Source organism: Artemia sp. Qi Xiang Cuo, chromosome 2, assembly GCF_049724085.1.
Source record: "Artemia sp. Qi Xiang Cuo chromosome 2, ASM4972408v1, whole genome shotgun sequence".
Classification (NCBI taxonomy): domain Eukaryota; kingdom Metazoa; phylum Arthropoda; class Branchiopoda; order Anostraca; family Artemiidae; genus Artemia; species Artemia sp. Qi Xiang Cuo.
The window spans coordinates 79322603-79335179 of record NC_142795.1 but is presented as its reverse complement, the minus strand read 5'-3'; the positions used below and the strand labels follow the sequence as shown (position 1 = coordinate 79335179).

Genomic DNA, 12577 nt, shown 5'->3' with positions numbered 1-12577 from the left:
TGAGCAATTAGTATTCTGTTATTAATGCCTTCCCAGCCTAAACCAAACTTAGCAGCTTCCTTATTCATCATGAGCCCTACTCCCTGTCTATTTACCCCATCCTTCCTGCCTGAGTAAACAAATTCTATATCACCCAATTTCCTGCTTCCTACCCCGGGGATATGAGTTTCTGAAACTCCTAATAAATCCAGCTCGAATCGTCTGAATTCGTCAGTCAGAATGTCGATACAATAGTAATTTTTTAGTGTCGTAACATTCCAAGTTCCGATTTTAATGTTCTTTAAGTTATTGCAATTATTTTCGCCTCAGGAAAAGCAATGATCCCGGATACCAGTGCAGGACGGGGATCACATATGTTCTCAAGTCTACACCGAAGTGCTTAAGCCGGCTTAGAACCGGACAGCAAGAAGTCCCTGGGACCTCCATGAATGGAGGCATTGTGTAATCCTGGGCCCATCTTGGGCACAACATGGTTTTCAGCACTTGGCGATGCTCTTCTATCAACAAGAGTCGAAATCCTGCACAGACATTCTCAAGCCTATTACCTCCGACCCATTATATATGGACTTTTGGCCCCAGTAAAACTTAAAAAAATCCGTGGTGAAGTGGTGAGGTAATTCGACAGGCAGTATAAACACCCAGGTTATCAAAACAGCATATCAGCAATGTCTCGAGAACGGCTTAGGGAATTAACGTGAAATTTGTCATGAAGTGTTGATAGGCCAAGTGGGCATTAAATTTTGGCTTGGGGGATAACTAGATGTTACCAGGTTATAAAATGGCATGAATTCTAAGCTATGTTCAATTTTGGGCCCAAAGTTTATCATGTTTTCTCCAAGGATATTTCCTGTATGTTCCTCTTTTGCTGACATTTAACTCTGAGGTACTGGTAAAGTATATGGTCACTTCTAAAAAGTCAAGTTTGGTTAATGCTAATGAAATAAAATGAAATAGGATGAATATATAGTAGTTTATAAACAAATTTGGGCTATATATTTGCAAATTAGGGGGTGGGGGTAAAGCATAGCATATATTAAATACGTAACATAACCTACCTTAGGTACCTCCCCCCCCCCTAAACCCCAAAAAACAACAGTTTAAATATCGTAAACGCAATGAAAACCACGCTTTGCGTTGCATTTCTGTATAGCGGTCTCTTGCAATTAACCCGTATGGCCAGTTTTTCGTGACTGGTTTCCTTGTACAATATATATAAGTGACCATATAACGCACCAGTACCAACTCTGATAATATGCTAAATTATAATATAGCCTAGGCTTGGTTCAATGCACAGTTTATATAATATACCAGTAAGTTTACCGCAGAGGATTTCTGGCTCTTCATTCTCTGTGCGAACAAAAAGCTCCTCCCACTTATTTCTGCACTTATTGGTTGAGCCAGCCACGTGGTTTCGTCAGTACTTGTTCCATAGGTGATTATTCTTTGTCTACCCGTGAAAAGATCTAATGCCGCTTATGTTTATATCTGCAAAAACGTTCTCTGGATCACTCGGTCCGGGTTTTTATAATGGGTGAGATAGGGAAAGATCATACTGGATAATTATATGAACTGTGGTTCAATGGATTCAGTTATTGGTGATTAATTTACGACAATAGAAGAACAGCCTACAGGAAAGTTTGGTCTGGCCTTAACTAGCTTGCCGTTTCTAGCAGGTGAACCCAGTAGAAGGAAGAAAATAAAAGATTCGTTCCATCCTATTTGTTCGATGAAGACCCCTCCAGGAAAATTGGCAGATTTAGAACTAAAAGTCTAATTTTGACCTGGCTAGTTGTAGCCTCTTTTCCATATTGTACATTTGGCCTGTGAGCCATTTAATTGGAGCATACTATCGTGCGATTGTTAAAATTTTGGTAAATTTTTACCAAATCATATTATTGACTTACGAATAAAGTGAATATACCACTCGATGCCTTTTTATGCTCTTTCCAAAAGATCATAAAAAAAAGGCATCGAGTGGTATATTCACTTTATTCAGAAATCAATAATATGATTTGGTAAAAATTTACCAAAGTATGTGCCGGGAAGGTATTTTGAAGGGACATCCACCACATGGCTAATATGGGAATAAAGTTCATTTGTGATGCAAATGGATGTTATATTTAGATTAAGTATGCAATTCTAGGTACATATTCGCACATTAGGGGGGTGGGGTATATATTCCGTGAATATATAGGTCGTATAGGCGCTGGATTTAGGATTCTTTGTCCGAGAGGGCGAGGGTTCGAGTCCTAGTGTATCCAATTATTTGGTTTGGGACGGGGTCAGTGGTGTGACTCTGTAGGCCTAAGCTCAGCCAGAGTCGACCCAGCTCTAAATGGGTACCAGGAGAAATCTGGGGAAGGTAAACAGGAAGGGTGTGCGAAAGCACAGGATGGTTGGCCCCCAATCCCCCATTGCACCTCCTGGCTGAAGGGCCAAGAAACGGAGATCAGCAATGCCGGTAGGGACTGTAAAGTCCAATGCTGTATTCTTTACCTTTTTTATATGGGTCCTAAGAAATTCATGAATTTCTTAAAAAAAAACAGAAAAACAAGCAAAGAAGTGAAGATAAAGGCTCTCCCTCTTCTGCATATTATGGAGTAAGAATTGTTTTCTCAATATGTTTCCTTATGTCCAGCTGGACTCCTAGGCTTAAAATACTGGTTGGTCGGTTGGCTAATTCAAAGATTGGTAGGTGGTATCCCCTATATATATACACTGTCAAATTAGCTTGGTGGTATCCCATTTTGAAGTACCTACCTCCACTCCTTCTCCCTCTAGAGGGTCCTGAAATTTGCCTGCATTACAACCTAGGCTATTGAAATTTTGACAAATTATTGAGTTTCAAATAAAGTGAATACACCATTCGATGCCTTTTTTTATGCTGATTACGAATATTTTCTGCCCCACCCCCTAACCTAACCCCCAACCCCATATGCGCAAACATATATCCTGAATTGACATATGCCTATAGGGGGGGGTCTAAAATTCATTTCCGATAGAAACGACTGTTATATTCGTAATCAGTATAAAAAAAGGCATCGAATGGTATATTCACTTTATTTGAAACTCAATAGTATGATTTGGTATATATTTACCGGCTACTTTAGCCTCTAGACCCATCCCTGAAAGTTTCATTTTCCTAATCTAACCTTTTTTCAAAATAGCCAAAAGTAACTAAAGGAGAATTTTGCCGAGACAATCTTTGGTAAAGTTCTACCAAATCATATTAGGCCTAGGCTATTGAATTACGCATAAAGTGAATATACCACTCGATGCCTTTTTTTTTGCTGATTACGAATATAGTAATCATTTCCATCGGAAATGAATTTCAGCCCCCCCCCCTATATATGCCGATTCAGGGTATATATTTCTACAACCTAACCTAACCCTGAATTGGCATGAATTGGCATAGGGGGGGGCTGAAATTCATTTCCGATAGAAATTATTATTATATTAGTAATCAGCATAAAAAAGGCATCAAATGGTCCATTCACTTTATTCCTAACTCAATAATAAGATTTGGTAGAACTTTACCATTTCTTCATCAAATTGACGAACTTTTTATTTTAAAAAATATGCATATAATTATCACAACAAATAGCCTATGCAAATAAAAAACAATTGTTACCGCATCGACGAGGCTCATTTTATCCAAGCAGAATTCACACAAGATTTCTTATTCACTTCTTTCTTTAGTTTCTCATTTGTATTGAAACTGGTGGTGCTCCTTCTGCCATTGGCTTCAGGGTGTTTCAATCATGCGTATCAAACAGGCCTCCCCGGCCTTGAGATAAAAGGTGGAACCCAAAAGCTTGTTTTTAAACTCTTCTACGTCATAATGTAAAGTTACTAACCTTTACAGTTGTAGAGGGTTTTTTTGTCATTTTTATTTTTTGAAGTCTTCAGGGTCCCTTGCGAAAGCGGCTATTTCATCTTTAATTTAATGACAAATTCCAATGTGATTCTACCGGTATACTGATGTTTTGCAGTAGAACTATTTTGAAAATCTGTAACTAAATTATATAAAAAATAATGTATTGCTAATAATAATAACTAATTATAATTAATGATAATTGTCTTTTGAAACACACCCATCATCATTAATAAATTCCAAAAGTGGCTATTTCAGCTTAAATCTGATGACATATTATAATTTGACTTTACCCGCATTAATGTATTTTACCATGGCCAGAAAGATAAGAAAGAACTTATTTTGGTAGGGGGAGGGGAGGGTTTGTTGAGACCACAAAAAATGGATTTTGTAGAGTTTGAGGCAATTTGCGACAATCATGAAATTTATACTTTTTTTCTGAACGGTCGGTTGCGAAATTTTCACCTTAATCTTGAATTTGGGGATAAATTAGAATCCAACTCAAATTACTGCAAACTAACATATCCTCTAACTTTCCATCCCACAACTCCAAAGCTCATTAAGTAGCTGCTAGAAGAAATTAAATATGAAAAACCAAGTTTTTTCAACTAAAGAAAGGAGAAACATTAAAACTCACCAAACAGAAAATTTTCCGTATATGAAGGGATTGTCCCCATCTCAATACCTTGCTCTTGAGGCTAAAGTTTTTTAGCACTTTTAAAAAAGGTTTCTATTCTAGTTAAAAGGCTCCAGTGTTTCAGGAGTCGTTCTGAAACATTGGGATAAACAAACAGTCAAATTTTAAGATAAAGAGCAAGCAGGGGCGTAGCTCCAGCATTTTTATTTGGGTGAATAAGAGGGGTCTCCATCTGGAGAATCAAGTGGCATACGCTATATAATAATTTTTCTCTGAGTTATTTGGGGGCAACTGCCCTCCCTCTTGCCCAGCTTCTGAAAAGAAGCCATTGAGAGCAAGGTATTGAGGAGGGACAGCCCCTTCATATACGGAAAAATTTATGTTTGTTTCGAGTTTTAATGTTGCTCCCAGGGACGTATCCAGGTGGGGGGTAGGGTGTTTTACCCCCTCTCCCCTCAATATCCCAGCCCCCCCCTCCGAAATGTTTGTCCGACTCGTAAAAAATATAATAAAAATGAATATAAACAAATTTAAGGCGTTTTTTATTTTTTTTTGTAGAACCTACCCCCAAATATTCCTTCGTAACCCCTCCCCCTCCCGAAAATAATACTGGATACGACCCTGGCTGCTCCTTACTTTCAGTTGAAAAAACTTGTTTTTTTTAACTAATTTTTTACCGCTTTTCAAATGATGCCGATAAATCTGGCTGACCCTCCATGAAAAAGTCCCTCCCCTCACGGGAAGGTCCTCTGTGGAAATTTCCTCCCACATAAAATATACCCCCTCGTAAAATTCCTTCTGGACAATTGTATCCTCGATGAAAATTACCCCCTCCTTAAAATTTCTTACAGAAGATTCAGCCTGAAAAATTCTCTTTAGCATACATTCATTTGAAAAACTTAGTTCTGATACTCCCCCCCCACTCTGGAAATCCCCCTTCTGTGGAAATTATTTCCGGGAATCCAAACACGCTGAAAATTTCCCCCGGGCAATTCCCCGGGAATATCTCAAACATGCAATATTGAGTAGGCAAATAGAAATAACACAAATAAAAAGAATATCATATAGGAATTCTGTCAAATCCCACGATCTAGTATTTGCCCTGGAAAGTTCACCCCGGAAATTTTCCTCCACACGGAAAATTATCCCCATGGAAACTCACCCCAAGCAAAAAATATCTTCCAAAAGATGTATGTATACTTAACAATAACAAATACCATCAAATGAAGCCAAATCTTCGGCTTCAGTTGATTTTCTTTCAACCATGCTTGCCGTAGGAGCTCTACCATCTACATCCATCGCCACACGAATAACTAATGTTACAGCTTCTTTGATTGATTAAATAAAAAAAACAAGTTTTTCAAACTGAAAGTAAGGAGCGACATTAAAACTTAAAACGAACAGAAATTATTCCGTAAATGAAAGGGGCTGTCCCCTCCTCAACGCCTCGCTCTTTACGCTAAAGTTTGACTCTGTCTCACAACTTTATTTTTTAAAACAATAAAAAACTTTAGTGTAAAGAGCGAGGCGTTGAGGAGGGAACAGCACCTTTCATATACAGAATAATTTCTGTTCGTTTTAAGTTTTAGTGTCGGTTTCTTACTTTCAGTTTAATTTTTTTTTTTTTTAATTTAGGATCGTTTTTTAGTTAGTGCAGCTTTTATTTTGGCTCACCGTCATTGAATAAGTAAAAAAAAATTGCATAAAAATTTTACTCTTCGGTTACTAAATGGCTGCCTCTTATTTTGGTTCTGATATAATTTACAAATTAAATTGCGTAACGAACTTCTATATTCGTATATTTTGCTTCTGGTCAAAAATACAAAATTGCAGATATTTGAAGATATGAGCTTGAAACCTGTGTAATAGGGTTTTGTGATACGCTGAATCTGACGGTGTGATTTTCATTAAAATTCTTTCACTTGTAGGGGATGTTTCCCCCCTCTTTAAAAATCCGGTAAATTTTCTCCGGCTCGTACCCTTTGATGAGTAATGCTAAAACTTAATAAAATTTATATATTTAGAATCAGCATTATAAACCCATTCTTTTGATACATTTATTGACATCAAAATTCCGTTTTTAAAAGTTTCGATTACTATTGAGCCGTATCGCTTGTTTTTTTTATTGTTTTTTTTATTACGTATAGGTTATTACGTATATGAGGGGGTTCTCCCCTTATTCAATACCACGCTCTTTACGTTAAAAGTTAAAAAAAAATTTAATTCACAAACCCTTGAATGACAAAGGCCGTTTAATTAGAATAGACAGCTCTTTTGAAAGCACTAAAAAAAAACTGTAGCCTAAAGAGGGAGGTATTGACTTGGAGGAGAACCCCCTCATATACTTTATAATTTCTGTTCGTTTTAAGTTCTAATGTTGCTTCTTACTTTCAGTTGAAAAAACTTGTTTTTTTTATTTAATTTCTGATCGTTTTTAAATAATGCTTGAAAATCCGGCACCCCCTTAATAGAAATATCCCTTACCCCAAAGAAACATCCTCCACGGAAAGATTCTCCCGAGTAACCCCCTCCTCCAGCCTCCCCCCACCAGAAAAAAATCCTTCCTGAAAATGTCTGTATACTTCCCAATAACCAATACAATGTGTATGCAATGGGCAAAGTTCAAAACTTGCAGCCCTTCCCCTGGGAACTTTGGGGGATTAAGTCATCCTAAAAGACATATTTATTACATTTTCGACTATGCTGAACAAAATGGCTATCTCAAAATTTTAATTGGGTGACTTTGAGAAAAAAATTAGTGCGGGAGGGGGCCTAGTTGCCCTCCATTTTTTTTTGTCACTTAAAAAGGGCACTAGAACTTTTAATTTCTTTTTCAATGAGCCCTCCCAAGATATTTTAGGACCACTGGGTCGGTACGATTACCCCTGGGAAAAAGAAAAAAAAAACAACAAATAAACACGCACCCATGATCTTTCTTCTGGCAAAAAAATGCAAAATTTCACATTTTTGTAGATATGAGTTAGAAACTACGACAGTAGGGTTGTCGGATACGCTGAATATGATGGTGTGATCTTCATTAAGGTTCTATAACGTTTAGGGGGTTTTCCCCATTTTTTCGAAAATCAGCCAAATTTTCTCAGGCGCGTAACTTTTGATGGGTAAGATTAAACTGATTCTCATTGATAAACTGAATCAGAATTAAAATCTGATTCTATTGATGTATCTATTGGTATCAAAATTCCGTTTTTTAGAGTTTCGGTTACCATTGAGCCGGGTCGCTCCTTACTTACAGTTCGTTACCACGAACTGTTTGACAATATCTTCTCTACGCTTAGTTTGAAGGAAAACTCAATTTTAGTTAGTGATATCTCCGATCATTTTCCAATATATTCTCGATTCAGCTTCAAACAGGAGAAGAGTAACCTATAACTTGAACACAGGAGAAGAGCTCCTGTGTTTGATTCCTATTCTGTTAGGTTTGGTCAGTTATCTCTTCTTGGTCCAAATTAGCGGAAAATTCGTGGAGCTTGCTTGATAATGATAAGGATTTTTCTTGTTTATTTGAGTCCTTTTATGGAACCATAAAAGAGGCTATTCTTAGCATTTGTAAAGTATCACCTTCTAATCAAAGGTCTAAAAGGATTGTTCCTATAAACCCATGGATGACATCCGGACTTCTCAAAAGCTGGAGAAGGAAGAATAATCTCTGGAGTAGTCCCCGAAGCCGCGCCACGCCGACATGACGGCGGCGAATGTGTGATTCAGTATCGGCGGCGGAGCGCCGCCAGGTGCGCCGAAATTTTTTGGCAGCGCGCCGCCGGTCTAAAATTTTTTGGCGGCTTGCCGAATTTTCTGATTAAAAATGATAATAAAAATTCCACTTCACCAAGCACGTTCAACCTCGATTTTAGTAAGGATTTTTAAATGGTTGGCTAAAAACATACAAGAACAATATGACAAAACAGGAATTTGTTGGGCCGTGCGGAAAGTGTTTATGTTCACCGTCGATCAGACCAAGTAGAATTCTCATTTTTAGCCACTAGACCCAGGGAAACCTATGTTGTCTTTATGTTTAACATCGCATTGTTCCTATAAAATCCCGTGTTTAGTCAATTCCTTCTTGTTAATGATTTCGGCTAATGAGTGTATAACTTTCAAAGTTTGAGGTTCAAACATCTCCTGTTCATCAAATACATACTAAAAGTAAGTGAAAAAAAACCAAAAAATAACAACATCGAAAACATACTGTATACAATCAGATACCATGGCTTAACAACACTAACAATTTTAAATCAGCGGTTACATCACTTCAGTTACAATTGATGTAACAAAAGTGAGTTTGTTCACTCTGCCTGGAGCCATTGATCTTTTTGCAGTCACTATCAGTCCTGTCGTGGTAAAAAGCCGTTTAGCTGGGGCACATGTGGCCGGTACAGCCAGAACTTGACGAGCGTAAACTGCCACTCGCGGGATCTGATGCTAGTATTGGACCTTGGGGTCCCACAGAATGCCGCAAATGGGCTTCTTCTTTGTATCTGCTGAAATAAGTTGTTTTATAAGGGAGAACAAACCTGCACCTTCACCATAGGGCTCCTGCGCCCTACACTATAGGAGGAACTAAACTGCACCTTTACCCTCTTTTCTTATCAACACGGAATAAACCTCCAAAATTCTTTTCTGAAAGAAGTGATCAAGTTATAACGTTTCAAGTCAAAGTTTAAGGCTACTTCAACTTCAGTGTGCTCTGCTAACTGTGCAAAAAAAATGTAATTCATTTCTATAGATATATTTCTATACTACCTCTAGATAATCTACCAAGCGGGAAACTACCGCAAATCAGCATCGATAAACAAATGAAACCCAAAACGAACAAAAATAACAATAAATAACTGAGTCAAACTCAAAACGAGCAGAAATTAACATAAGCTGGGCTCAAAACCCCTATGCCTTCCCAAGGCCAGAACATAATTTTCACTTTACTGTAAAAATATAAATGTTTTTAATTTTATAACTTTAATAAATCAAATAATATTAACATTTTGATTACTAAATATCATATATGTATATTAAACTGACAATGCACATTCATTTGTGTTTTTGTCAGTAAAGTACAAATTATGTTCTGGCCTTGGAAACGCATGGGAGCTTTGAGCCCAACTTATGATAAATTTTTTTCGTTTTGACCTTGGGCCAGTTTTATTGTAGTTTTTCCTTGTTTTGGATTCCATTTATTTAGTGATGTTGACTTGCGATAATTTAACGCTTGCTAGCTTATTTTACTTTAATTTTGCTCATTTTTTGTTTAATTGAGTACTTTACTTTTCTTTGAAAACTTCTTTTGTTGAAACAGTTTTTTTAATTAATTTCTGTTCGTTTTATATTAACATATTATTTTAAGGGAAAAATAAAATAATACTTTAAATCTTTTCGCTTTTTTAAGAATTTATAGTTTGGCCTGCTATTTGTATGCTGGAAAACAATTTTCAGCAAAATTTAACAACATAGACCCTTATAAAAATCTGGACACAAATAGTAGAGTTTAATTTGGTTTCATACCTCCTCTAGTTGACCTGAAATGGAAAACTTGATAACATTCGCAAGAAAAATTGTTTACGTTCTTTGATAGCTTGGATACACTTACGCTATTTTGATTTGGTCAAATTTTGAGAGCAGAAGAAGCCCTGAAAGTTTGAACATAATACCCTCAGTTGTTCTTGGGATACTGCTGAGATGCCTTATTGGGAATTAGCATAAGCACAGTGCATTTTGATTTAATCTTACGGCAACATTTAATTTTTAAACATGAAGGCAAATGGGAGGGTGGGCGTGGGAGGGGGATTAGTTTCCCTCCAATCACTTTCGACTATTAAAAAGGACATCAGCCCTTTCTATTTTCAATCGAATGAGCCCTTTTCGAAGTTCCTACGACAACTTCTTCGATACGAAGTGCCCTGGTCTAAACAACAACAACAACAACAAAAAATGATACATTATACCCACATCGATCTCTACTATAAATATGTCAAGTCTTCCAATCACTTTCGATTTTTAAAAAGGGCACTAGGCTTTTCGATTTCCAAACTAATGATCCCTTTTTGAGTTTCTACGACAATGCTTTCTATAAACACCGTATATTCTATTTTCAATCGAATGAGCCCTTTTCGAAGTTCCTACGACAACTCCTTCGATACGAAGTGCCCTGGTCTAAACAACAACAACAACAACAAAAAATGATACATTATACCCACATCGATCTCTACTATAAAAAGTCAAGCCTTCCAATCCCTTTCAATAATTAAAAAGGGCACTAGGCTTTTTGATTTCCAAACTAATGATCCCTTTTTGAGTTTCTACGACAACGCTTTCTATAAACACCGTATATGCCCCCAGGGCATAAATTACAACCCTTACCCTAAGGCAGCTGTGTCAAACCAAAAGGTGGTAAGTGACATGTTCTCGAAAAATGAGTTTTATACCTATCCCCACTAAACAGAACACGCTCGATCGATTGGTCTATTCAGAATGTGCGTATCTTCTTTCGTTCCCGAGATATTCTATCGTGATCCTAAGCTTTGTGATCCGTTAAAAAGGCGTTATGTGCATTTCTCGGGCTGTCTTGCAGGCCAAAAGGAGTTAAGTTCACCGACGGGCAAGTCCTGCACTTATCTCCTTTTGGGCTGTCGTGGATACCAGTAAAACAAGTTTTCAAGTTGTCACTTAGTGCCTTTTGGTCGTCCACGCCGGGATTTTTTTGTCACTTCCATTACTGTCTGAAGAAAACTAGACTATGCAAAATTAATGCAAAAGATCTTGCAAGTCACTAACAGTCGAGTAGTGGCGTGTAATATACAGAATTTAAATAGCTCTTGGCTATTCCAAGCGCACAGCCTATATGGGATCGTTTATTAGGACAATTCAACCGACCTAGAGAAAGGAAAAACTCTCAAGGGATGAAAAACAAAAAGTAACTCTTTTGTTCAGGCTACCTACCACTGATGAATAAAATTAGATTCCTGTTTGTCAAAAAAATGTGTAACAACCTTTGGCCTTAAGCAAATCCAGGTTTTCGGAGTTGTTGTTGAAAGACTTCTTCGAAACGGATTGTCATAATTTCCAAAAGAAAGAAGGCGTTTTAACCAGCGCAAAGAATTGGATAAATTGTCTTTAAGGATGCACATCGAGTCATATAAGCCTTGTGTCGCTCACTACCGCCGATACAATGCACCATATACTAGGTATATATCAAGAGAAATTTCAGTTAAAGATATGTGGGAAGATTTTAGGGAGCGATTCCGAGAAGAGAATTGTTCGTTGCGCAGTTACGGAGAGATGTTGAGAGCGATGAAGATCTCCAACAAAATGCCAAAGTCAGACGTTTGTGAGTATTGCGATGTTTTTAAGTTGAAGGATAGCGAATGCTCCGCAACAGATTTAGAAAAACAGGAGTATCAGTTTTATCGGCAAATGGCTGAAAAGGCACGAATCCAGCTCCAGAGAGACGTGAAGGATAGCTTTTCACCAAAAACTTTGGTTTTCACTGTCGATATGCAAAAAGTTCTAATTCTCCCAATAATGCCTGCTGTTAAGGAGTCTTTTTTCATGAGCCGCCTGGTATGTTTCAACGAAACGTTTGTGCCTGAAAAAAGCCGAACCACAAGGTCGGCTCCTCTTCCAGCCTATTGTATTGTCTGGCACGAGACAACTTACGGAATAAGTGCAGACGCAGTTGCTTCAGCTTATCATGTACTTATAGACGAGCATAGGGATAAAGAGGAATTCATATTTTATGCCGAAAACTGTAGTGGACAAAACAAAAATTACATTCTGTTTTCTATGCTAGTGAGGATTTCGAACGAGTCCTGGGCACCCGCCAAGATCACCAAAAAGTATTTGACAAAAGATCATACTCATATGTCTGCCGATGGACTCCATGGACTTATCGAGGCTAAAATTAGGAAGAACAGAAATGTTGAGGACTTTGGCGCTTTGAAGAAGCTGATGGAAGATTCCAAAGAAAATACTCGCGTCAGGGAGCTTTGCCTCAGTGACTTTCGCGAGTGGAAAAACGAAAAGTCCTCCAAAAAGAAGAAAGATAACCAATCGGT

At 37.6% G+C, this 12577-nt stretch overlaps 1 protein-coding gene across 1 annotated transcript in view; it reads right to left on the bottom strand.

Annotated features, from left to right (window-relative positions):
* The window catches only part of LOC148955654 (SAM pointed domain-containing Ets transcription factor-like), a 69264-nt gene extending 65545 nt beyond the window's left edge, over window positions 1-3719 (bottom strand). Inside the window, exon 1 of the mRNA XM_089103319.1 lies at window positions 3632-3719. Coding sequence (XP_088959445.1) covers window positions 3632-3649 — 18 coding nt within the window. The 5' untranslated portion in view covers window positions 3650-3719. The remainder of the gene's footprint in view (window positions 1-3631) is intronic.
* Between the last annotated feature and the right edge of the window lie 8858 nt (window positions 3720-12577).